Source organism: Urocitellus parryii, chromosome 9 (genome assembly GCF_045843805.1).
Source record: "Urocitellus parryii isolate mUroPar1 chromosome 9, mUroPar1.hap1, whole genome shotgun sequence".
Taxonomy (NCBI): Eukaryota; Metazoa; Chordata; class Mammalia; order Rodentia; family Sciuridae; genus Urocitellus; species Urocitellus parryii.
Window position 1 is genome coordinate 32,052,137 of NC_135539.1, and position 25,878 is coordinate 32,078,014.

The 25,878-nt window shown below is 41.4% G+C and overlaps 2 protein-coding genes across 3 annotated transcripts; one reads left to right on the top strand and one right to left on the bottom strand.

Annotated features, from left to right (window-relative positions):
• The first annotated feature begins 1,539 nt into the window (after positions 1-1,539).
• Positions 1,540-14,582, top strand: Znf394 (zinc finger protein 394). Of its 2 annotated transcripts, none has more exons than XM_026404168.2 (3): positions 1,540-2,167; positions 6,520-6,646; positions 12,688-14,582. In XM_026404168.2, the coding sequence occupies exons 1-3, from the start codon at positions 1,667-1,669 to the stop codon at positions 13,746-13,748; spliced, it is 1,689 nt and encodes a 562-aa protein (XP_026259953.2). In that variant the 5' UTR covers positions 1,540-1,666; the 3' UTR covers positions 13,749-14,582. The 2 variants fall into 2 exon arrangements, with proteins under 2 accessions (XP_026259953.2, XP_026259954.2); XM_026404169.2 differs by having other exon boundaries at positions 1,540-2,080.
• A 5,628-nt stretch (positions 14,583-20,210) lies between these two features.
• Znf789 (zinc finger protein 789) lies at positions 20,211-25,668 on the bottom strand. Its single transcript, XM_026404171.2, is given in 4 exon segments — positions 20,211-20,692; positions 20,695-21,177; positions 22,245-22,358; positions 25,569-25,668. Coding segments are annotated over 4 exon segments (1,179 nt in total).
• Positions 25,669-25,878: the final 210 nt, after the last annotated feature.

The window sequence follows — 25,878 nt, forward strand, 5'->3', positions numbered from 1 at the left end:
CAAACTTCTTAGCACATAATAAGCACTTGATAAGTGTTGGGGTCATCATGAATCATATAAATAGCAGTACACAAAGGCTCCGTGACATAGAAATGAGGAAGTCTGGGGAGTTTTCCAGTGATCATTCTCTGGGATAGGAGGGAAAATTGCTGACTGTTCTAAATTCTTTCTTCTTTTACCCTAGATTATCATCTCACATTTGCTCCTTTTGAACCTGGAGCCTTCTCAGAAATTTAGACAACAGACCTATATAGGGCATATTCTTATGGATTGAATTGTGTCCCCCAAAATTCACATGTTGGAGTCTTAACTCACAGTAACTAAGAAGATGACCGACCGTATTTGGAGATAGGGTCTTTACCAAGTTGAAAATGAGGTCATTAGGGTGGGGTCCTAATTGGTTATAACTATTGTCTTATAAAAGGGAAATTTGGAGATAGACCATGCCTGCAGGTAGAACGACATGTGAAGATGGAGTCAGAGTGGGATGATGCTTTTGCATTTAGCCAAAGAACACGGAAGAGTAACACCAACCACTAGAAGCTGGGGTGAACTAAGAGCAGATTCTTCCTCTCAGCCCTTGGAAGGAAACACTCCGCCAACAACTTGATTTCACACTTCTAGATTCCAGAACTGAGATGATAAATTTCTTAAACCATCCAGTTTGTAGGAATTGTTAAGACATCCCCATCACCCCCTATTCCATCCCCTGCTCTCACTTCATACAGCACCCTGAAGGAGGGAGGAGTTCTGTTACTCTGCTAGAGCTTCAAAGGTCTTAGATGCTCAGGAAATATTCACTGGGCACTTGATGACTGAAGGGCCACAGTGTGCCCTGTACTGTTAGGAGGTGCAGTGACATGTACCAATAATAACAGGCCAGGTCAACTTGTCACTTTCCGGAGAGCAGAAGCACAGCAGTCAACTCGCCACCACCCACTGGTCCAGGGGATTGAACCCAGGGCCTTGCACATGCTAGGCAAACGCCCTGCCACTGAGCTACATTTTCAGTCCTTGGATAGGTTTCTTGAATAGATGAATGAATAAATGAACCAAATAGCTTGGGCGAAGAAATCGCTTTTGGGGGAGAAAAATTACAATAACTGAACATGTATCAGTGGAAAGTGCTCAGTTCTGGCGTTTCAAATGGGCATGTTGGTCTCATTCATCGAGCCACAAGCCTGTTGATTATCAGGCAAGACACGACTTCTTCCAGCCACAGTTTCCTCATCTTTGAGAGAATCAAAGGCCATAACATGTGACGTACACAGAAGCAGTTAAAGTTCTTTTTTGTTTTCTCCCAACTCTGACAGTTCCTTGCTCTATCAACTGCTCCTAAACCGGTTATTTTCTCCAGCAGCAGAAATCAGCACAGGAGTCGCCGCCTCGGGATGGCGGGAGTGAGAAGGATGGTAAACCACCCAGATGCATCTCAGTCCTCCGGGCCGCCTGGAGAGGCCCCGGAAATGCTGGGGCGGGCACCGCAGGGATCGGTGACGCACTTCCTGCGTAGGCTGGGTTTTGTTTTGTTTTTTTTTTTCTATCAAAGGACCTAGAGGATGCCGGGGTATCCCCGGTGCTAGGCCAGTGCCTAGTGGGCGGCGGGCTGCGTGGAGTCGGGTGTGTGGGACACGACTGCCGTGAGCCCTCGCTTTGAGGAGGGCCCATGAGTTCCTTGGGTTTGCTGTCTTCTCATCTGAAGGCAAGACTCTGGGAAAGTCAGCAAGTGCCGGGAAAAGATGGGTTCGAGCTTGTCTGCCCAAAGGCGCGAATGGCCGCGAGATCCACGGTCGCCGCGCAGCCCCTACCTGAGGAGCTTTTCATAGTGAAGGTGGAGGAGGACTCACTCGGAGGTCGGGAGTCCGACCCGCCCGGGGCCTGGCAAGACCCCGAAACTTCTCGACAGCAGTTTAGGCAGTTGCGTTACCAGGAGGTGGATGGACCCGAAGAGGCGCTGAGTCGGCTCAGGGAACTCTGTCGTCGGTGGCTTAGGCCTGAGATGCGCTCAAAGGAGCAGATCCTGGAACTGCTGGTGCTGGAGCAGTTCCTGACCATCCTACCCGACGAACTCCAGGCCTGGGTGCGTGACCACTGCCCAGAGAGTGGGGAAGAGGCCGCGGCTGTGGCGCGGGCTCTCCAGAGAGCGCTGGGCGGGACCTCACCCCCGGTGAGAAGGGGAAAGGCCTGTTCTGGGTGGTGGGAGTGTGAGGGATGCTCCAAGTGGCCGACATTCTTTCTCCCTTGTTACATTTTGTGTGAACTTTGTTTTATTCCGTAGCAAGCAGGGCCTAGTAAGGACTTAGCATCAAGCAAATTACTGGTTATCCATTGCAAGACACCCTCTTCTTTTACTGACTGGAAAAGAATGATGTCAGGATGAAAAGCGGGCTTACGTCCTTAAACAACTTAGAACAGAAATTTCTCAGCATCTTGAATGTGAACATCCCCTTTTGCTTTTTAACAGCTTGGTGATACCCGCCTCCCACAGTGAGGTTGGTTGTACTTTTTTATTTTTCAATTTGCAGACATTAGTTGATATCAGTTGGGGAGTCGGAAGCTGCAGCACTGGTGGGCTTTTTTTTTTTTTTAAGTTGTAGATGAACACAATAATGTTTGTTTGTTTCTTTGTTTATAGTGCTGATGATCAAACCCATGCCTCACACATGCCAGCCAAGTGTTCTACCACTGAGCTACACCCCAGCCCACTGGTGGGTTTTTAGCGAAAGTATATTTGATGTAATAATGATTTGTGGATTACTGTTGGATTTTTTTTTGGGGGGGTAGCTGATTGAACCCAGAGATTCTTTACCACTAAGTTTATCCTTAGCCCTTTTTGTTTTTTTACTTTAGTCTCATAAATTGCTTAGGACCTTGCTGTGTTGTCTCAAACTTGAGCAATCCTCCTGCCTCAACCTCCCCTTGAGTTGCTGGGATTATAGGGTGCCACAGTCCTTGGCTACTGTTGGACTTAAAATGAGCCTTGTTGCATTGAGGGATTCACTGGACCTAATTCTGTACCTTTATGGTACTTGCCATTGAATTCCATTTTGCTGCTGCAGGACTAAAGCCAAAGCTAACTAGTTCTAGTCATCATAGACATATAGTGCAGCCTGGCACAAATCACTTGCCTGTGATTCCAGTGATTCTGGAGGCTGAGACAGGAGAATCGTAAATTCCAGGCCCTCTTGGCAATTTAGAGAGACCCTGTCTAAAAATAAAAAGGACTGGAGACTGTACCTCAGTGGTAAAGCTCCCTTGGGTTCAATTCCCAGTACAAAAAAAAAAAAAAAAGAAAGAAAGAAAGAAAAATGCAGCAGTTGAGAATCAAATTTTTTTAAATATTTTTTCAGTTGTAGATGTACACAATATCTTTATTTATTTATTTTTTTATGTGGTGCTGAGGATGCCTCATGCATGCAAGGCAAGTGCTCTACCACTGAGCTGCAACCCCAGCTATAGAATCAAATATTTTGTGATAAGGTGTCATAACATTAGCAGATCTTTGTTCATTGCTCTATGTCAGTCTTTTATGAATGACCATACATTCTTCTGCACATTACTCCATATTGCTTTTCCACTAAAAGCAAAAAATGATAAAGGGTATTTTGTTGTGTGAGTATTGACACCATTGAACAACAAACCAGAACACTCCAGCTTTGGGGTTTTTTTAATTCAATATTATTAGTTGTAGATGGATAAAATACCTTTATTTTGTTTATTTAGCTTAGTTTAGTTTTTTTGGTGGTGGTTTTTTTTTTTTTTTTTTTTTTAATGAGGTGCTTGGGATAGAATCCAGTGCCTCATACATGCTAGCCAAACGCTTTACCACAGAACCACAACCTCAGCCCTCCAGCTTTAGCTTTAAAGGTAGAAAGAAAGGAATGTCATTGAAATCAGCAGGAGATTGACTTTATTACACAGTACTGGGTTTCCCAATCCTTAGAATCTGAAGATTTCCAGTACTGTGTTTGCAAAGCATTCTCTGAAGTTTCCATCTATATCTCTTAGATAGTTTTTAAACACTGCCCACTCTGAAAATAAGTGATCATCTGTGTCATGGCAGCTTGCTCTTAGGTTTTATTTTGTTTGTAATTATCCACAAGAAATGAAAGTAGTAGCCAAAAGTCATTAATATTTGGTTTTAGCATATGGCCTTTTTTAAAAAAATACTTTTTAGTTGTATAGATGGACACCATATCTTTATTTATTTTTATGTGGTACTGAGGATCAAACCCAGTGTCTCACATGTGCCAGGCAAGTGCTGTACCACTGAGCTACAACTCCAGACCCTAGCATATGGCCTTTTGCAGCAATTGAAGACAAATAAAATCTTGTAGCTAAAAAATACCATGGCGGTGTCGTCCTCTCTCATTTCAGAGATAAATATGAGGCACAGACGTTTAGGGTCAAACAACTGTGTAAAATAGAAAAAGTGTCCATCTGGGAAAGAGGAGATCAAGATTCCGTAACCATATCTATCTGTTTAAAATGTGAGGGTTCAAGCCACAACCTGCATGGCCGAACCTTAGAAACTGGCAAGGACCAGTGGAATGTTAAGAAAAATTCAATAACACTTTTAGAAAGCAAGCTGGGACCAGGTGGGACACTATCCTCTGCTGGAGGAACAGTGACCCAGAGCTAGTACAGCATGTTTATTATGTAGGTTTCATCATCAAAAGGTTATTTGTGAACTGGGTGTGGTGGCACACACCCTTAATCTCAGTGGCTCTGGAGGATCACAAGTTCAAAGCCAGCCTCAGCAATGGCAAGGTGCTAAGCAACTCAGTGAAATCCTGTCTCTAAATAAAATACAAAAAATAGAGCTGGAGATGTGGTTCAGTGGTCAAGTGCCCCTCAGTTCAATCCCTAGTACACACACACAAAAAAGGTGATTTATGGGAAAGTTTCTGCAAAGCCTGAAAGTCATGGCACTTACAAGGCATTGTGGTTATCTTATTATGTCCAGAATTATTTATCCCTGCAGCTGGTGTCTGAGATCAGGGTCAAGACTGATATAGTTCTGTGCCTTTACACAGAGCTTCCTCAGGCAGGATGTTGCCGTAACAACTGGGCAATCTTGACCTGCATCTTTGCACAGAAAGTTCCCAGTACAAGTGCATCCACAGCCACAAGGCAGTCAGAGACCATGATCCAAGTCACCATTCTCTACAGGTTTATTTAACAGTGTCTCCTGCCATTGATTCCTGGTCCTCAGCTGCATACCTATGTACATCTTATTTACAATCCTAATTATTTTTGGTTTTTCAGATGTTAAAATACAACCGTGTGGTAGACTCTTCAGAAGAATACTAGAAAAAAAATAGTACTAATATTCTGAAAGGTACTCCATTACTGGTTTTGAAATATAATTTGGAGACTATAGACAAAAAAGAAAAAAGATGGCCATTTCATATTTTAGCATGATAACAGGCAGAGTTTCTTAACTTCAGCACTATTGACATTTGTTGCAATACTTATTTGTTGTAGGAGCTTGAGACTCCAGAATTTTTAGATTTTAGCCAGGTGCAGTGGCACACACCTGTAATCCCAGTGACTCAGGAGGCTGAGGTAGGAGGATCCCAAGTTCATAGCCAGCCTCAGCAATTTAGCAAGGCCCTAAGCAACTTAGCAAGACTCTGCCTCAAAACAAAAAGTAAAAACAGCTAGAGATGTGGCTCAGTGGTTAAACACCCCTGGGTTCAATTACTGGCACCAAAAAAAAAAAAAGAAAAAGTTTCATATTTTGAATTTTTAGATTAGGACTGCTCAGCCAAGTAAAATTTATGCAAATATTTCAAAATCTGAACTCTAAACTCTGACATTTTTGCTCCCAAGCATTTCAGATACAGGATACTTAACCTGTAAATACACATAGGCATGGGTCGACATATATTACATACACACAGTACAGTGAGTGGAAGAGCCTTGGAGTTAATTTATTACCCACACTAGAACTGGAAAAACATCTCCCTCACCACTTTTAGAATCTTCCCTTTCTATATATTGTGGCATTCACCCACAGAAGTAGTCAGCTTACATTTAATAAGCCATCTCAAAAGAGTGTCTTGTTGCATAATTATCTTATTATAAAGTAGCCAAGGGCAGAGAACAGAAAGGACTTAGCACCCTCTGGTTGGGGTGTGTCTTTTGCTCATAAGGAAACAGCATCTCAGAGTTTCAGCACTGGAATGTGAAACTTTCTGGTTATATATTTCTCATCTATATCAAGTTTCCGTTTTGATAAACCACAGTGATATAACATGCGTTAAGTATTTGCTCCTGCCTACCCCAAATTAGTGTAGGCAGTACACAGAAAAGCTTTTTAGGATTACAAGACAATGTCAGTCCCTTCAAATCTCCCCTCTCAGTACAAGATTCATTGGCCAAAACTGAATAGCTGTGGTTGGTTCTCAGTGCTTCCTCTTCTCAGTACTCTCTGGAGTTTGACCTCATATTCAGACTAGTGATAGTGCTGTCCAGGGACAGCAGGTATTGAATAGGAATCTCATGTTGTTCCAGGGATTGGTGACACTCAAGGATGTGGCCGTGTCTCTACCCTGGGAGGAGTGGGAGCAGCTGGACACAGCTCAGAGGGACTTCTACAGGGAGAATGTGCAGAAGGATAATGGGAGCACAGTCCTGCCTAGTGAGTGCTATTACTCTGCTGATTTATAATGTATGTAATTTGTGAAGGGCTCAGTTCACTGCATTTCCCAAGCCATTCTACCATGTACAGATGTGAGCCAAGAGCTTTAGAGTTTCTTCTGTGACCCAAGCAGGACCTTTCTATTCTCTGTGGCTAAGTGACAGATTCAGCTTTTTGGGGTGGTGGGTACCGGGATTGAATTCAGGGATACTTGACAACTGAGCCACATCCCCAGCCCAATTTTTATTTTATTTAGAGACAGGGTCTCACTGAGTTGCTTAGTGCCTTGCTTTTGCTGAGGCTGGCTTTGAACTTGATATCTTCCTGCCTTAGCTTCCCGAGTCACTGGGATTACTGGCGTGTGCCACCATTCCTGGTTTGATTCAGCTTTTTATTTTTGTTATTTTTAATACTTCACACTTAAGAGAAAATATAAAAAGATAATGAGCAACTGTTTATTTACCACCCAGGCTTATCAAATCTTAATATTTGGCCATATTGATTTTGTTTTCTATTCCCCCCAAAAATAAGAAGTCATAGCTAAAGTGAAGCCTCATGTACCCTCCTTGAAGCTATTCCCCATGCTCTTTCTCCAGAGGTAACCAATATCCTGATGGTGGTATTTATCCTTTCCACGCATGTTTTATATTCTTTATATACATGCAGTCACAGATCAGATATAATTAAGCTTTCTTTTAACACCTTATTTGCTGTGCGAAACTCCAAAATTAACCTTCCATTCTGCCAATGGGCATTTAGGTGTCTAGTTTTTCACCATTACAATGTGACACTGAACACTCTTTTTTTTTTTTTTATTGTTGGTCGTTCAAAACATTACATAGTTCTTAATACATCATATTTCACAGTTTGATTCAAGTGGGTTATGAACTCCCAATTTTACCCCGTATACAGATTGCTGTATCACATCAGTTACCCTTCCATTGATTGACAAATTGCCTTTCTAGTGTCTGATGTATTCTGCTGTCTGTCCTATTCTCTACTATCCCCCCTCCCCTCCCCTCCCCTCCCCTTTTCTCTCTCTACCCCTTCTACTGTAAATCATTTCTTCGATTTGTATTATCTTGTCTTACCCCTCCTTTCCTCTTATATGTCATTTTGTATAACCCTGAGGATCGCCTTCCATTTCCATGCGGTTTCCCTTCTCCCTCCCTTTCCCTCCCACCTCTCATCCCTGTTTAATGTAAATCTTCTTCTCAAACTTTCGTCCCTACCCTGTCCTTGTTTACTCCCCTTATATCAAAGGGGTCATTTGGTATTTATTTTTTAAAGATTGACTAGCTTCACTTAGCATAATCTGCTCTAATGCCATCCATTTCCCTCCAAATTCTATGATTTTGTCATTTCTTAATGCAGAGTAATACTCCATTGTGTATAAATGCCACATTTTTTTATCCATTCATCTAGCAAAAGTTAACAACTAGAATCAACAAATGGGACTTACTCAAACTAAAAAGTTTTTTCTCAGCAAAAGAAACAATAAGAGAGATAAACAGGGAGCCTACATCCTGGGAACAAATCTTTACTCCACACACTTCAGATAGAGCCCTAATAACCAGAATATACAAAGAACTCAAAAAATTAGACAATAAGATAACAAATAACCCAATCAATAAATGGGCCAAGGACCTGAACAGACACTTCTCAGAGGAAGACATACAATCAATCAATAAGTACATGAAAAAATGCTCACCATCGCTAGCAGTCAGAGAAATGCAAATCAAAACTACCCTAAGATACCATCTCACCCCAGTAAGATTGGCAGCCATTAGAAAGTCAAACAACAATAAGTGCTGGAGAGGATGCGGGGGAAAAGGGCACTCTTGTTCATTGCTGGTGGGACTGCAAATTGGTGCAGCCAATTTGGAAAGCAGTATGGAGATTTCTTGGAAAGCTCGGAATGGAACCACCATTTGACCCAGCTATTCCCCTTCTCGGTCTATTCCCCAAAGACCTAATAAGAGCATGCTACAGGGACACTGCTACATCGATGTTCATAGCAGCACAATTCATGAACACTCTTGTTACCTCCCTGTATTCATATATGGGTGATTCCAAAGAGAATATACAGTATGCAAAGATGTATGCCCCTCTTGCTGTCCACAGAGCTTATCACCAATTTATATGCCTATAAGCCACTTATGAGAATTTTTCATTCTCTGCATTCTTCTTAACATTTGGTGTAATCGGCTGGTGGCATGACATCTTCACACAGCAGCCTGATTGTTCCTTTTCAGATGTTGGGTCATGTCACTCAGGACCTACAGTGGCTTTCATTTCATGCACGGTGAGAGCTATTGATTGTCCTTTGATGCTGGGAACCTTCCTCCTCGAGCACCCATCCTTTGGTCTCCCCACTGTCTGCAATCCACTCTGCTCTGACCACACTGCCTGGCTGAACTTGAATGTACCAGACATCCTGCCTCCTGGTCTGTGTAATGATTGCACTAATTGACTTCATCGCCTTGAATGTCCCTCCTCTGGATTTTCAGTAAAGCACACACTGACTCAGCTTCAGGAATTTGCTTAAATAACTCCTTTTCAATGAAGCCTGATCCTGACTGCCTTGTTTAATGCTGCACTTTGCCTATCAAGCCCTCTCTTCCCACACTGCTGATAACTGCTGATCCCTCAGCCTTTTGTTTTTGTTTTTGGTATCAGGGATTGAACCCAGAGGTGCTTGCTTAACCACTGCGCAACATCCCCAGCCCCTCCTCACCCTGTATTTTTTTTTTTCCTTAAGACAGTGTCTTGCTAAGTTTCTAAGGCTGGCTTTTTAAACGTGTGGGCCTTCTGCCTCAGCCTCCTGAGCTGCTGGGATTACAGGCATGTACCATTGTGCCTGATTTTTTTTTATACTAATCCTTTCTCATCTTGGCTGTATAAGGTGGCTTGTCTTTTTACTGTGGCATCTTTTATTATATAGAATTTTAAATTTTTAATATAGGGAAATCTTTCAATGTTTTATTCTGTGCTTTGTGTTATTGAGTCTTTTAGATAAATATCAGACCCTTCTGAATCCAGATTTTAGCTTCTCATAGGCAACTATTTTCAAATCTTTTAACTATTGCTGAGGGTGAAGATTGATGGTAGAGTACTTGCCTAACATGCCCAAGGCCCTGCATTCAATCCCCAGTCCTGCAAAAATTAAAAAAAAAACAACAACAACAAACTTTCAGCTAGCCACTCAGCTATTTATTTTTAAATTTCTAAATAAGATGCTTGTACCCACCTCCCACCAATTTCGATTATTGTCTCTTGGCTGCCTACTGGGGAAAATGAAGAATTTTGTTTCCCCTGCATATATATATATATATATATATATATATATATATATATATATATATATATATATATATATTTAGTGGTCCATAATTCTCTACAGTTAAATTAGCCTTTTATAGTTTATAATTATAGTTAAATTAGTATACCATACTTCAGTATTATCTATATTCACCTATATGTCTTTTCTGTTGCAACTTTTTGTTTCCCTGGAGTTAATAATGCCTCATTTTGCATTTGCCTAGTTTTCCTTTTTTTAATTTTTTAAGAGAGAGAGGAGAAAGAGAATTTTTTAATATTTATTTTTCAGTTTTTGGTGGACACAACATCTTTATTTTATTTTATGTGGTGCTGAGGATCGAACCCAGCGCCCCGTGCATGCCAGGTGAGTGCGTTACCACTTGAGCCACATCCCCAGCCCATCTTTTTTTTTTTTAAATATTTATTGTTTAGTTGTTGGACACAATATCTTTATTTTATTTATTTATTTTTATATGGTGCTGAGGATCGAACCCAGAGCCTTGCACATGCTAAGTGAGCGCTCTATCACTGAGCCACAATCCCAGCCCCACATTTGCTTAGTTTTCTATTGATCTAATCATGGATGTGCTCCCAGTTTTATTTTTCCCCTTGCAGAGATCCTCCTCAAAGCTTCCTCTGCTCTGGTATGAACAGAATGCTTCTTTCCCAGGCCTGTTACACAGCTTTTGTCCTAGGATTCCCTTCGTCATTACCCTGGAAATTCCTTTTCTCTTTACTGGATTCTGTAATAGTTTCTTCCTTGGTATATCCCCTTGATTTGGTAGAGAACATCTGCCAGAGAACATATACTTGGGAACTAAATCTTTTGAAACTTGGCATGTCTGCAGATATTTTTATCTCTCTCACACATTTGGATCAGAGTGTGATGCTTTGGTTGAACATGTTTCCCAAATATTATAATTGGAAATTTAATCCACAAACTCAGCTTGGTAGTATTTTGAAGTGGGACCTTTGGGAGGTGATTAGAAATAGATAAAAGTCAAGAGGGTGGGACCCCCATTGGTGAGACTGGTGGCTTTATAAGCAGGGGAAGAGAGACCTGAGCTGACAACATACTTGCTGTCTCGCCATGTGATCCCTCTGCCATGTAATGATGCAGTAAGAAGGCCTTGCTGGATGCCTGCATAATACTCTTCAGTTCCCACCCTTAAGAACTTTGAGTTAAATGAGTCTTTGCTTTTTGTAAACTACCCATCTCAGGTAGATATATGGCTAGGTATTTCAGGTTAGAAATAATTTTGAAGACAGTTAATTTTCTATCTAGTTTGTCATGTTGCTTTTGAGAAACTCTGATGCCATTATAGTATTTTATCTTTGATGTGTATTTTCTTCATGTTTTTCATCTTTTTGTATATTATGACATTTTGACATCTTAAAATCTTTCTGACTGAGAAAGAGATTGCCAAGGGCTAGCCATTCTGAAAGACAGCAAAGAATTCAGCCAGGAGCATGCCTTTGCTGTGCAAATTAACCAACGCTGAACTCCAACCCAGATCCCCCTCCATGTGGTCCACACAGCCTAGACAGCAGTATTCCAATGCCTCAATCATCCCAGAGTCTGGTACCAGGCAATAAAGGATCACCTTTATGGCTTGGAGCCCTGCTAAATTATTCAGAACAGCCAGCCCTTGCCAGTTCACCCTGCCTTTCTTATCTTTCTTGTCTAATAAGTCATGGTTTAGGTTCTCCCTTACTCCTGTCTCTTCTGCCTCTGCCACTGCTGCTTTCCTATGTGGCCTTACGTGGCATGGTGTGCCTCCTGTCCTTAGGACTGTGAGAATAATAAACTGTTTCCTAGAGCCTCTCCTCAGTCTTCTCTTGTGGCCGCACCTGACAAGTATATAAAAGAACATAGCACAGTGTGTGATCTGTCCTGGGTGGAGACATTTAGGTGTTTTTTTTTTTTTTGTATGCCTCAGTGTGAGATGTATTTTTTAAAAATATTTTTAGATGTAGATGGACACAATACCTTTATTTTATTTATTTTTATGTAGTGCTGAGGATTGAATCCAGTGCCTCACACATGCTAGGCAAACGCTCTACCACTGAGCTACAACCCCAGCCCAAGATGTATTTTTTAAATTTATTGTTCTGAGTAGTTGGTGGGCCCTTATAACAGAAGCTCTGGGGCTCGGGTTGGGGCTGGTGGTAGAGCACTTGCCTTGCACATGTGAGACCCTGGGTTCTATCCTCAGCACCACATAAAAAATAAATAAGTGAAATAAAGGTGTTGTGTCCAACTACAACTAAAAAATAAATATTTTAAAAAATAATATAGAAGCTCATGTCTTTAAATTGTAAGAAACATTATATGTCTTTTATCTATTTATTTTTATATCAACTTTTTTTTTCCTTTTCTGAATTTTCTTTTGTTGCCCCACCCCTGCCCCCAGTACTTCAGATTCAATCCTTTCTTGTCAGCCCTTCCAAATGTACCTTTCAAAAATAATGACCTATCACTGCAGTGGAGTGGGGCTAGGGAAGAAGAGTGGAATTGGTTGACATAGGCATGAGTATAAAAGGAAAGATATGGGGTTTGCACTGGCAAATATGAGCATATCAGACAGGTTAACTAAATAAGGAATTTAATGGAGAATACTTAAAGGGGGCTGGGGTTGCTTTTTTGCTAGTACTTGCTTGTTTTGCTATATTGCACAGAGATGAAATGAATGGTAGCAGTTTGTACTTTAATGTTTCAGGTTTGGAAACTAAAGCTGAGAACAAAGGGTTGATTCCAAAAGAAGAAATTTTAGAAGAAGCAGAGCCACAGGTGTGGCTACAAGAAGTTTCCCAGGGGAAGGCCTCCCTCTTTTCTAAGTGTTACAATATGTGTAAGGAAAGAGTAGAAAAGCACCCGAGAGACCCTGTGTCATTGAAACTCAAAAATTCTGAAGAACAAGGACTCAGATCAAGAACTACCATCTCAGATCTCAACAGCAATGGTTCCACAGAACAGGGAGTCTCCAAAAATAATGAATTTGGGAATAGTGCTAAAAGTTCCAGCTTTGTTCTTGGTCAGCACATCCAGAAATTACTGAGGACAGTTGATGGTGAGGAACAAGGGAACAAGTGCAAAGAAAGTTTTGGTGAGGTGAAACATCACATAGCGAAACCTCACAATTCTGTTGACAGTGACACCCCGAGATGGCTCCATGAAGAAAGACCTTATAAATGTGATCGCTGCGAGAAGAGGTTCAAACAGCGCTCAGACCTCCTGAAACACCAGAGGATTCACACAGGTGAGAAACCCTATGAATGCCAAGAATGTGAGAAAAGCTTCAGTCAGAGTGCTGCCCTGATTAAACACCAGAGGACACACACAGGCGAGAAGCCATATACATGCTTGAAGTGCGGGGAACACTTCAGACAGAGCTCACATCTCAATCGGCATCAGAGAACCCATGCTGGAGAGAAGTTCTGTAAATGTGAGGAATGTGGGGAGACCTGCCATGTTTCTAACCTTTTTAGACATCAGAGACTCCATAAAGGGGAGAGACCCTATAAATGTGAAGAGTGTGAGAAGAGCTTCAAACAGCGCTCGGACCTCTTTAAGCATCAGAGAATCCACACTGGGGAGAAGCCTTATGGATGCTCTGTCTGTGGGAAAAGCTTCAGTCAGAGTGCAACCCTCATTAAACACCAGAGAACTCACACTGGAGAAAAACCTTATAAATGTGTTGAATGTGGGGAAAGCTTTAGACAAAGTACACACCTTGCCCGACACCAAAGGATCCATCAAGGTAAAGTCCCATCACTTTGAAATGTTTTGCTCACTTGGATTTATTTTCGTGTCCAGAAACTATATTCTTTGGCATTTGGAGCATTCAGTCATTCATGAATCCTGTTTCTGCAGGCATCTCACACAGGGTACATTCAGTCCAGCTTGAGTCTCAAGAAATACTTTATGATGGAGAACTTCTGTGAAGGAGGAATGAATATAAACCCTCCAAAAGATTTGTACTAGATATGACATCTGATAAGAGCAAGAGCAATATGTGACAAACTTCTGTCCTTGTCATCACTCTTTCCACTACTGCTTTTGGACAAAATCTTTCCCGTTTCAATTACTTCTCTACTTCCCTAAGAATTTGGGCCCTTGGAATTGTCTTGCTCTTTAGATAGTGAACGAATTTCAACTACTTCATAATTCTAAAAATACTTGGTAAATTTCAACACATACATGAGACACTAGTTTTTACATTTTAAGATTGTGTATAGCCCTCTTTCCCATTCTAGGAGTCTTGATTTCTTTTAAAACAAGAAAAAAAAATCATATAAACACACACACTTCTGGCACAGTATCCTTTTAACAGCTTATTGAATAGGGTTCATTATTTGATAACTTTTGGTTTCTGAAAAAGTTTTTCAGTAAACCATCACTGAACTGTACATGTATGGGCTCTTGTAATACCAAAAAGCCTAAAGCATTTTTCCTGAGGAGGCTTCTTATAGTGTGGAACATAAAGAAGTGTTCCTGGGGGCTGGGGATGTGGCTCAAGCGGTAGCGCGCTCGCCTGGCATGCGTGCGGCCCGGGTTCGATCCTCAGCACCACATACCAGCAAAGATGTTGTGTCCGCCGAGAACAAAAAAATAAATAAAAAATTCTCTCTCTCTCTCTCTCCTCTCTCACTCTCTCTTTAAAAAAAAAAAAAAAGAAGTGTTCCTGGGCTGGAGATGTGGCTCAGCGGTAGCACGCTCGCCTGGCATGCGTGCGGCCCGGGTTGGACCCTCAGCACCACATACCAACAAAAGATGTTGTGTCCGCCGAGAACTAAAAAATAAATATTAAAAATTCTCTCTCTCTCTCTCCTCTCTCACTCTCTCTTTAAAAAAAAAAAAAAGAGACTCAAAAAAAAAATAATAAAATAAAGAAGTGTTCCTGTGGTTTTCTTTGGGGTCTTCAAAAAGAGGGCCCTGAGAACAGAGCTGCTTATTTTGTTAACAGGAGTATTCATTGGCATTATGTAATACTCTGCATTTCTCCATCAATTTCCAAGCACCCCTCCAAGGAATTAAGAACTTACCTTGGGCTGGGGCTGTACCTCACTGGTAGAGCATTTGCCTAGCATGTGTGAGGCACTGGGTTCAGTTTTCAGCACTGCAAGTAAATAAACAAACAAACAAATATCAATCAACAGTTAAAAAGAAAAAAAAAGAAGAACCTACTTCATCCCATTTACAAAGAAAGAAAGAAAGGTAGGCTCACATCAACACTTGAGAACTCAGTAGGTCTCAAGGCTTGCCCAGTCAGTGCAAGGTTATATCTGTACCTGAGTATGTGTCCTCCATCCCATAATTGACTTACTCTGCCCCTGAGTTCTGCCCTTTACTCCAGCTTGATCCTCTGCAGTGGTGGGCTGTGGACCCCAGGAATAGCAGCAGAGGATCAGTTAGTGCATGCACCCCCACCGTGACAGAGAATATGAGCTGCAAGTTTTCAAACTTGATTGCTCCTTCACTTCCCAGCACCCCTGTATCCAGATGGAGGAAGGACATTGGGTTGGCTTTAACATACCTGTAAGGTTCAACTTGAAGCACACAAGTATTTAGTGAGAGAAAGGTAATAGCTAGGCATGGTGGCACACACCTGAAATCACAGCCACTCAAGAGGCTGAAGCAGGAGGATGACAAGTTCAAGGCCAACCTAGCAATATATCAAGACCCTGTCTCAAAAAGGCCTGGAAATGTAGATCAGTACTAGAGCATTTGCCCAGCTTATACAAATGTATCTAATCATCTTTCTAGCTCTGTGTACTCAAAACAAATACTGCATCAATTTTTTTTTCAAATTCTTTGAGAACTTTGACTCTTAAATATATTTAAGAATATAAGCACCTTTCTGGGTTTGGGGGAAAATAATAAAGGACAAATCCCACATGATCAACCTATTATTGGCATTTGGTGGTATTTGCCTGTGATTTTTTTTCTGTGTATTTTGGATGATAAGAACCATAGTGCATTTATATCCTTAACATTTTTTCTTAAGGATCTTGTCTTCAGGTTTTCATAATCTTTATGTTTAATGGCTGTGTTATTTTCCAATTAGGGAATATAACAATTGAAATTTTATTAAATAGTTCAGGCATTTCTCAGTTTTTGTTGTTGATATGCAAGGTGCATACCTTACTGAAAATAGATCAATGACTTGCCCAAAAGTTTACATCTTTCCCAGAAGTCAGCTATTTATACTGTAAAATTTACTTTTGATTTTCTCTTAGTATTTTTGGGTTTTGTGTATGTTTGTTTTGGTACCAGTGATTGAACCCAGGGGCACTTAGCCACTGAGCCACATCCCCAGCCTTTTTCATATTTTTTTTTTATTTTGAGACAGGGTCTCGCTAAGTTGCTTAGAGCCTCACTAAGTTGCTGAGTCTGTTTTTGAACTTTCCATCCTCCTGCCTCAGCTTCCCAAGCTGCTGGAATTACAGGCATGTACCACCAAGTATTTTTGTCTCATAATTGCCTGCCTTGTCATTCCCCCTTTATTTCCTCCAGCTGAGAAGCATTGGCGAGTGGAGAATCCAACTTTGAGAAGAAAGCTATATTTGAAAATGGTAGGGAGCAAGGCCTTGGCTACTATGGGTATGGCCAAAGCTCACCTGGTAATTGACATGGTGTGAGCTGAGTACTAGTCAAGACCAGGTGACAACACGGGACATTTTAGTCAACCCTAATATATAAAAAGTCTGATGAAATGAAAGCATCTACCAAATTTTACCTTTATTTTTAACTGTTTAAGACAAATATGGCAAACACACACACACAAAAACGCTTCACTGGTCTTTTCAAGAAAACATGCCTTTCTATTCAGTGGAATGGTCCATCATGGATTCCAGGCTTCTTTGCCCAGGGTTAGACACCTTCACTGACTGAGCTGACAGTTGCCCAGTCTCTCCAGGCCTGGAGGACAGTGGGTTCAGCCCAACACCCAAACAAGAATGCCAAAATTTGACCATTTCTTCCCTGTTCTCAGGGGGGCTACTTTTGAGCTCTAGTCATATTGACAAATGGTAAAAAAAAACACAAACATCTACTGTCATTCCCATTGCCAATTGGAACTCTTCCCCTGCACCCACCTTCAGTTCTGGGGATTGAACCCAGGGATACTCTACAAGTGACCTAAGCCACCCAGCCCTTTTTTTGAGACAGAGTCTCACTGAGTTGCCCAGGCTGACCTCAAACTTGTGATCCTCCTAAGTGACTAAATCACAGCTATTACCACATGCTGCTGCCAACCTAAACTTTTAGTTGGCATGTTTCTAGCTTCTTGGGGCGGCGGATGGTGGGGTGGTGAGGCTAACCCCACTCTAAGCCCTCTTGAGATGGAATTCTCTTCTCCCAAGCAAGTTAGTTCAGCAAGGCTTCCGACCATCCTTATCCCTCCCTCCTGTGTCCAGGGAATTCTGCTAAATGTTCTAATTTTACAGGGACCATTTACAAAGGTCCATGTAACTTAATTGTAAGAAATAGCACAAAAAAGCTCCCATTTTCCTACTGTTTGCCCACAAGAAGTCCTTGGGTTCTCTCTACCACGGCTATCAAGTAAACCTTTCTGCAGCAGGAATATTCTGTATCTGTGCTGACCTTAAAATGTGGCTATTGTGAAGTCTAGTTTTAGTTTTATTTAATTTTAATGACTAAACAGCCTCATATGACTAATGGCTAGCATACGGAACAGTGCAGCTCTGCATATCCTTGTGACAGAGCTGGCACTAAGCCTGTGTTATACCTCTCTGCTTAAAGCTGGTGGCTCGTGCACCTGATCAGAATGGACTTAGCAGCTTGGACCAGCCTGCTGTGTGCTCAGGCTCGGGAATGCTTTCATTAGGCCCCCATCTCCCAAGGTGGTGACAAAGGGAGCTTGTTTACTCCTCATTGGCTTACTACCTCCTCCGTCTGACATCTCAACCTTATTCTGCTTAGGGATGTTCATTGTGGCAAATCTTTCCTCTTGCTGTTCATGCTGGCCAGCATAAATATACTGGTTAGGTATTTTTTTGAGCCCAATATACAGTCATAATTTTCCTCCCACAAAGAAGTAAGAGTTCCCAAGAATATGGGGTGCCACTTGCTTGTGAAAGTGTAGCAAAATTCCACCTGCATCCTCTTAGGGTCCCTGCTGGGCCCAAGAAGTAGTGACAGATTAACAGGATACAAATTCATTTACTACACATTTTACATAGTACAAGAACTTTCATAAGTAAATGACCCAAAGAAGCAGTTACTTTTATACTCAATTAGAGTACTAAGTTTTCAAGAGGCAAGTAAGATATGGGGGGTGTGGTTACATATAGTTATTTTAGTAAGAGCTGCACAGAATTCTCAGTCTTGACTTTCCATCTTGATGACAAGATGTACAGAAAGGACAGCTTCTATATAGGAATTTAATCTCTTTTTAAAAAATAGCATAAAGATCAGAGTGATCTTTTTGCATCTGCTGGTTTCAAAAGCCATTCGCTTAAATAGTTAAATGTTCCAGAGTGGTATATTTTTAATGCTCATTCTCACTAGAACTTTTTAAAATTTTTATTTTATATGCTAGATAAGAAGTTATGGGGGGCTGGGGTTGTGGCTCAGTGGTAGAGCGCTTGCCTAGCATGCAGGAGGCACTGGGTTCGATCCTCAGCACCACATAAATGTAAAATAAAGATATTGTGTCCACCTAAAGCTAAAAAATAAATATTTTTTAAAAAGAAGTTATGGAATTGGTAGAAGCAAGAAAATAAAATCAAGCAGAAACTAAGGATTGTGTACTATAAGAGGATCTAAACAGCAACAAGGTCTGTTTAGGATATCAAAATAATGGGATATAAAATAAAAAATTTCAAAAGGATTTCTTTCATGGTTGAGCTCTAGGGAGAACTCTACAGTCAACAACCTATTTATCTTGTCAGAATGTACTGGGAGCAAATGTGGAAACAACAAATTTTGAATATAGCAAATTACTTGTGGAAGAGGTGTTAAAACTGGTGAAGGCGGTACAAGACGGAAAGGGGACAGCAGATAATAAGGCAGCTACCACAGGAGTAGCTGAGTGTACTTCCATGGGGAAACTTGAAACAAAACAAATCCTCCAGTGATATTCCACCCAAGGGAAGAGGATGAGCCTGATATTTACATTTCCATCAGTGACTAGTTGAGGGTTGCATGCAGGATGCATTATGCCCTCCAGGCAAGAAGATGCAGACACTGCAGTGTCATATGAAGCACACAGAAGGGGTGAAGCCAGAAGGGCAGGGATGGGACACCAAAAGCATCTGATACAAACACCAACTTAGAACTCAATAGACTGAGCCTGGTGCAGTGGCACATGCCTGTAACCCCAGCAGCTCAGGAGGCTGATGCAGGAGGATTGGTAGTTCAAAGACAGCCTCAGCAACTTAGTGAGGCCTTAAGCAACTCAGGAAGACCCTATCTCTAAATAAAATATGAAAAGAGATGAGGATGTGGCTGAGTGGTTAAGCACCCCTGGCTTCAATTACTAGTACCAAAAAAAAAAAAAAAATTCAGTAGAATCTAGTAACATGCTAATTTTTTATGGTGTCATTTTTTAAATACTTTTATTTTTTTAATAGTGTTTTTTTAAATATTTATTTTTTAGCTTTCAGTGGACACAACATCTTTGTTTGTATGTGGTACTGAGGATCGAACCCGGGCTGCACGCTTGCCAGGCGAGCGCGCTACCGCTTGAGCCACATCCGCAGCCCCTAATACTTTTATTTTTATGTGGTGCTGGGGACTGATCCCAGTGCCTCACACGTGGTAGGCCTACGCTCTACCACTGAGCCACAACCACAGCCCTGCTAATTTTTTATAGATTATAAACTTTAGCTTTTTTTTTTTTTTTTTTTTAAGTGCTGGGGATTGAACCTACAGCCCCACACATGCTAAGTAAGTAAACACACATCCTGAGCTAGGCCCCAACTCTGCTACTTTTTTTTTTTTTTTAGTTTGAGTCAGGGTCTCACTAAGTTTCTCAGGGCCTTGCTATGTTGCCATGGCTGGCTTTAAACCTGCAATTCTCCTGCCTCAGACTCCCTAGCTTCTGGGATTATAGGCATGCACCACTGTGCCTGGCTGTAAATCATGGCTACAGCAGGAAAATAAGGTACACATAGGAAAACCACTTCAGTTCTGTTTATTACTTTTCATGAAACTTGTTATATATACTTGCAGGAGATGATAAGTTCTAGTCTTTAAATGACAGCTCTTCTGATACCATTATGTACATCCCTGTCCTTTGTGTGTACCCTGATGCTTAATAAAACTTATTCGCCAAATGAAAGATTTACCACACATGTCACATCTATAAGGTCTCTTTCCAGTGTGAATGATCTCATGTTGATTAAGATTTGTCTTGAAACTAAAAGTTTTTCCACATTCTGTACACTCAAAGAATGCCTCCTTGGTATGGATTCTCTGGTGCTGAAGGAGATCCACATTCACTGCACTTATAGAGTTCTGTTTACTATGAATCTGTTGATGGCTCCTAAGGGTGGAAAACTGACCAAAGGCTTTTCCACATTCAAGGCTTTTATGTGGCTTTTCTCCACTATGGATTAACTGATGTCGAATAAGGATTGAATTCTAGCTAAAAGTTTTTTCACATTCTCCACATTTATAAGGTTTTCCTTTGGTATGAATCCTCATGTGTTCAACAAGATATGCAAGCTGACGGAAACACTTTCCACAGTCATGAGTTACGTGGGTTTTTTTTGCAGGTGACATTGTTTATGGTCAATAAGAGTTGACCGTTGTTTGAAGGTTTGCCCACATATGGAACACTCAAAGGGATTCTCTAAAAAGTGAATTCTTTGCTGTTTATAAAAATTTGCCTGATGCCTAATGTTTTTTCCACATCATTCATAAGGCTTTGCTCTTTTAAGAATATGCTCATACCTCAAAAATAATGACCTTGGGTTGAGTTTCCCACATCTGCCCTGTTTCTTCCATGTTCGAGCATTCTGATGTTGAATAAGATCCAGGTTTTCAAGAAAGTCTTAATATCCATTGCTACTACTGGGGAGTACAAACTTGCTACTGTCCACAACTTCATTACATCTATATAACTTTTCTGAAAATTTCTTGGTTATATCCTGCATTACCAGTGATGGCTCATATGACTCTAAATCTTCAGAAATTTTCCGTTGTGTAGTTGGCTTTTTCATCTTGTAACTGGCTCCAGGACCTAGCCAAATACAAGGAAAGACAAATGATGTTTTCTACCACTAAAGAGACAGAAGGAAAAGCAGCCAATAGTTTGGGATAATAGACAAGCAAATGATGCTGAGAAGTGCTCATTTGTTTACGTCATTCCACCCAAGAGGACAAAATTCTAAATTCCATAGGACTCTGCTGTTAGAAAGAGTTCTTGGTATCAGCAGACCCACTAAAAAACACATAAGTATATGCCAAAGAATGTGTGAACAAAAAAGTCCATCATGAACTGGGGCTAAAGCTCAGTTGATAAAGTGCTTGCCTTGCGTGCACAAAGCCCTGGGTTCAATCTCTAGTACCATCAAAAAGAAAAAAAAGTCCATCAAGATGACAGAAAGCAACATTCTGGGTACTCAGTAGTGTCTCATAAATGTAGTTTTGAGAGGCAGCACCTTATATTCTAGATAGGCATGCTTTTAATACTTCTGGATGGAACTCCATCTGGAGCCTCTTTGGTTGTCACAACAGGGGTAGGGGCTATAATTAGCATGCAGTGGATAGAGACCAGGAACACTGCTTAACAAGCAGCCTTCCACAAAGAACTGACCAGCTAAAAATGGCAACAATGTTGAGAGTGAGAAAGCTTGAAGCAGAGGGCAGAAGCAGAAAGGAAATGTATCAAGAAATACTGAGGGAATAGGAAAACAATACTACAGCAAGAGAGCAGGAAACGGTATGGGGAATGGATCAGGGTGGGTGGGATGAAGGTCTGGGAGGAGCATGAGAGCTGCCACTTAGCAAACACCAGGCAGCTCTTCAGAGAAGCCATTCCATACTGCAGCAGAAAGAGGATGAGCTTCTCAGACTTGGAACTCAAATCTCAACTGTGAACCTTCTCACTATGTGAGAGACTTCTTCTCTTTCCCATTTCTTTATCTGGAAGAGGTGGGTGATGATCATCCTACCACCTTCCCAGGGCAATAGCAATGAAGAAGTGGGTATATTATATGCTGCACATTTGGTACACAGAAGCAGCTCTTTAACATGCCTTCCCTTTCTCTTCACGACTTCTCTTGCCTGGGCATCCTCCTCACCCACCTGGGCAAGCACTACTAGAAGCTTTCCTGATCCCAGCACTCTGCAGATCCAAGATCCATGGCTTGTCCCAGTTTTCCAGCTGACAGATCACCTCAGGTTTAGGAAACCAAAATCCTACTCATGGAGAAGTAAATGGGAGGTGGCTGTTAATAAACTGCAGAGAGATGTCCCAGGGCTCAGTCTCACCCCTCTGAGTCCACAATGACAAGCAGAAATAAGAATAATAATTAAAAGTGCTAATGAGAACATAAATTAATGCAATCTTTGTGAAGACTGGCAATCTTTATTGAAAGCCTGAACAACATTCATGCCCTTAGATACCAATAATTCACTCTTAGAAATACACCCTAAGGGGGGCTGGGGATGTGGCTCAAGCGGTAACGTGCTTGCCTGGCATGCACAGGGCACTGGGTTCGATCCTCAGCACCACATAAAAATAAAAGATGCTGTGTCCACTGAAAACTAAAATATAAATATTAAAAAAATTCTCCTCTCTCTCTCTCTCTCTCTGTCCCTCTCTCTCTCTCTCTCTCTAAAAAAAGAAAGAAAAGAAATACACCCTAAAGAATTATTAGAGAAAAGATGAACATACCAGAGCTGTTTGACATAGTGCTCCAGCAGTGTAAAACTACAAATTAACTGTGTTTATTTAATAGAGAGACTGAATATAAATAAAGTATAGCATGTTAATACAATGAAGTCCTAAGTATTAGGCAGATATTAAAAATCCATGTGTTCCCTTACTAACATAGGAAAATGTTTGCTCTGTGTGTGTATTTATTTATTTTGGTATTATTTCTTTATTAATCCCCCAGAGATTAAACCAGGGGCACTTAACCACTAAGTCACATGTCACAACCCTAGTCCTTTTTATTTTTTGAGACAGAGTCTCACTAAGTTGCTGAGGCTGACCTCAATCTTGGTGATCCTCCTACCCCAGCCTTCCAAGTCACTGGGATTACAGGCATGAACCACCATTCCTGGCTAGTTATATAATTTAAAGAGAATTCAGCCAGGTGGCATACACTAGTAATCCCAGCTACTTAGAAGGCTGAGGCAGAAGAATTATGAAGTTCAAGATAGATTTTCTGTAACTCAGTGAGACCCTGTCTCAAAATAAAAAAGGAATGTAGTTCAGTAGTAGAGCACCTAGGTTCTAGGTTCAATTCCCAGTATGGCAAGAAAACAACAATAAAGCAGAATACAAAACTTGAGCACATTATTTTCAAATATTATTTTTTGAAAAACCTACATATATATGTCCATAAACTAAGTGAATATGTAAGTAGATAGCAAGACGGACTGACTAGAAAGAAGTAAACCAAACTATTAAGAGTTATTTCCAGTGGGTTGGTAGACTTTTTTATTATCTATTCATTAATGTATTTTCAAAAATTTCTATAATGAGCATTGTTATTTTTAGAACTAGTAAAATCACCAATGGAGTACACTGAAAATAGTGTACTGTTGCTGAAGTTGCTGAAGCTGACTCTGAATTTGCAATCCTCCTGCCTCAGTCTCTTGAGCCACTAGAATTATAAGTATGCACCACTGTACCTGGCTATAATACTTTTTTAAAAGAATAATCAATTTTTAAAAATTCAGGGTGATTGGTTGTACCTACAAGAGGTAATCAAGACCTTTCTATCAATACCAGGAGCCAAGCATATTGCCTGAGAAGGGGAACTATCAAGGCCACTTGTGTTTCAGAGACTTTGCTGCACAAGACCAGGGCAGACTGCTGGAAAGATGGAGGTCACATGATTCAGAAATGGAGTTGAAAATCATTTCCTGGGCACTCAATAATGTCAGAGACAAGGAAGCTTCCCTTTTTCAGAGAAGAAAGAAAAAGATTTCAAGAGAATAAGAAATGAGCCTTAGGAAATTTAATTAATTAAATTAACCATAATTTTTCTAGCTCTTCAAGTTCTTAAAAGATGTGAAAGAAGGGAGTAGGAGTGGAGCATAGATTCATGCTCTGACCCCTAAAATAAAACACAGCTATTCTATGTCCACAGGTCCTTATCTGAAACCCTTGGGGCCACATGTGTTTAGGGATTCAGTCCAGACATCAGGAAGGTGATTTGGTGTGTGTGTGTGTGCTGAGGGCCATTGTCAAGTAGGAATGATGCTTCAAAATTTCCTTGCCAGCGTACCCCATGTTAAATGGATTTCGCTGTTGACATTGCATGTAAGGTGACCCTGCTCAAGGACCAAGGCGGATCCGGGTTTAGAGCTGATCAGGTTTGAGGAAGTATCCCGCTCCTTAGGATATTCCCGGTTTAAGACAAAAGGAGTTTTAGGGAAGTGGGAGGTTGAAGATTATTGCTGCTGGGAGTAGGGCGTGCCTGCTGCCTGAGTTCCAGCTGAGTTCTCCTGGAGAAAAGGTATTTAGTCTACCACGCGGCCTGCGCAGTGGTTTCATTAATGAGGTTCTAGGCATAAAGTTAGTTAGACGAGATCGAAATAAAAACACAAGACTCAGTTACCTTAATTCTATTGCTAGGTCCGAGACGGCTCCCCTCTCTGGTTTGCTCCTCTAGCCGCCCAGCAGGGCAGCAAGGATTACTCAGGGCTAGCAGGAGAGAGAGAGCGAGCACGCCGGGAGTAGCCTTTTATTAGGGAACCAGAGATTCAGGGGAGAATTCCATCCAATGAAGGTTGAGGGGGGGCTGCACTCCAAGGTCAGGGTCAGCGATTGGGTCCCCGGGGTCAGTGGTCAGGCACACCCCCACACGGATGGGCTCTCTCATCAGGAGAGGGACGGGAAAAACTTCGACATTTGCCAAAGTGCCTCAGACCCTCAACGGGAGGCACCCGATCACGTGTGAGAATGGCGTCCCACAATTTAGGACGTGTATTGTGGGGGAGATTGAGATTTTCCCCTGAGCGTGTGTGGAGGCTGGTGTGAGATCGGGAATAAAGAATTGCTGTTTGAACCTACAAAGCTGTGTGGTGGCTCGTGATCTTGTGCCAAGCATTGGCATTTGGCGTGTGTGTGTGTGTGTGTGTGTGTGTGTGTGTGTGTATGTGTGTGTGTGTGTATGTGTGTATGGTATTATGAACCATCCCCAATAGGTTTTAGAGCTGTGTCCTCGACCAAACACATGGACATTTCCAAAGCTAAGTATACAGATATGCATAGGAGGTGGGAAAATCACAAAAGGCAGTGGCTTCACTAACTGGTCACTTCAACTAAAGCTCTGTAGTCAAATAAGTCATGAAAAACAGGTGGTTTCCAGCACTCTTGCATTTTGGAATTGCAGATAAGGGACGGAGGAACTGTGCACTTGCGTAGACATGGAATATACAAACAGCCATTACCCAGCAAGATCATGTTCCTGTGGTTCCCTAGCATCACATCTCTATAGAGGTTCTTCTGAGTCCAGTCAAGGTGAGCCTACTCATCTCTGGTGAAGTACATTGCCACATCCTCAAATGACAGCAACTCCTGAAAAAAGAAACGACCATTGTAACTTCAGTTCTTAAAATCAGTTGCAACTATTATTGTTCTTCTACTGACAAAGGTGAGGTCAAGTGCCCTGGTCACTCAGTAAGTGATAGATTCAGGACTCCAATCAGACTGCTAGCCCTCAGACCAGGCATGTTCTTCCTTCTGTGCCATGGGTTAATA

Excerpts from the sequence above, each read along its gene's own strand:
- Znf394 (XM_026404168.2), top strand. The coding sequence starts at position 1,667 with ATGAGTTCCTTGGGTTTGCTGTCTTCTCATCTGAAGGCAAGACTCTGG. Across the intron at positions 2,168-6,519 it reads TGGGCGGGACCTCACCCCCG|GGATTGGTGACACTCAAGGA; the intron begins GTGAGAAGGGGA and ends ATGTTGTTCCAG. Across the intron at positions 6,647-12,687 it reads TGGGAGCACAGTCCTGCCTA|GTTTGGAAACTAAAGCTGAG; the intron begins GTGAGTGCTATT and ends TTAATGTTTCAG.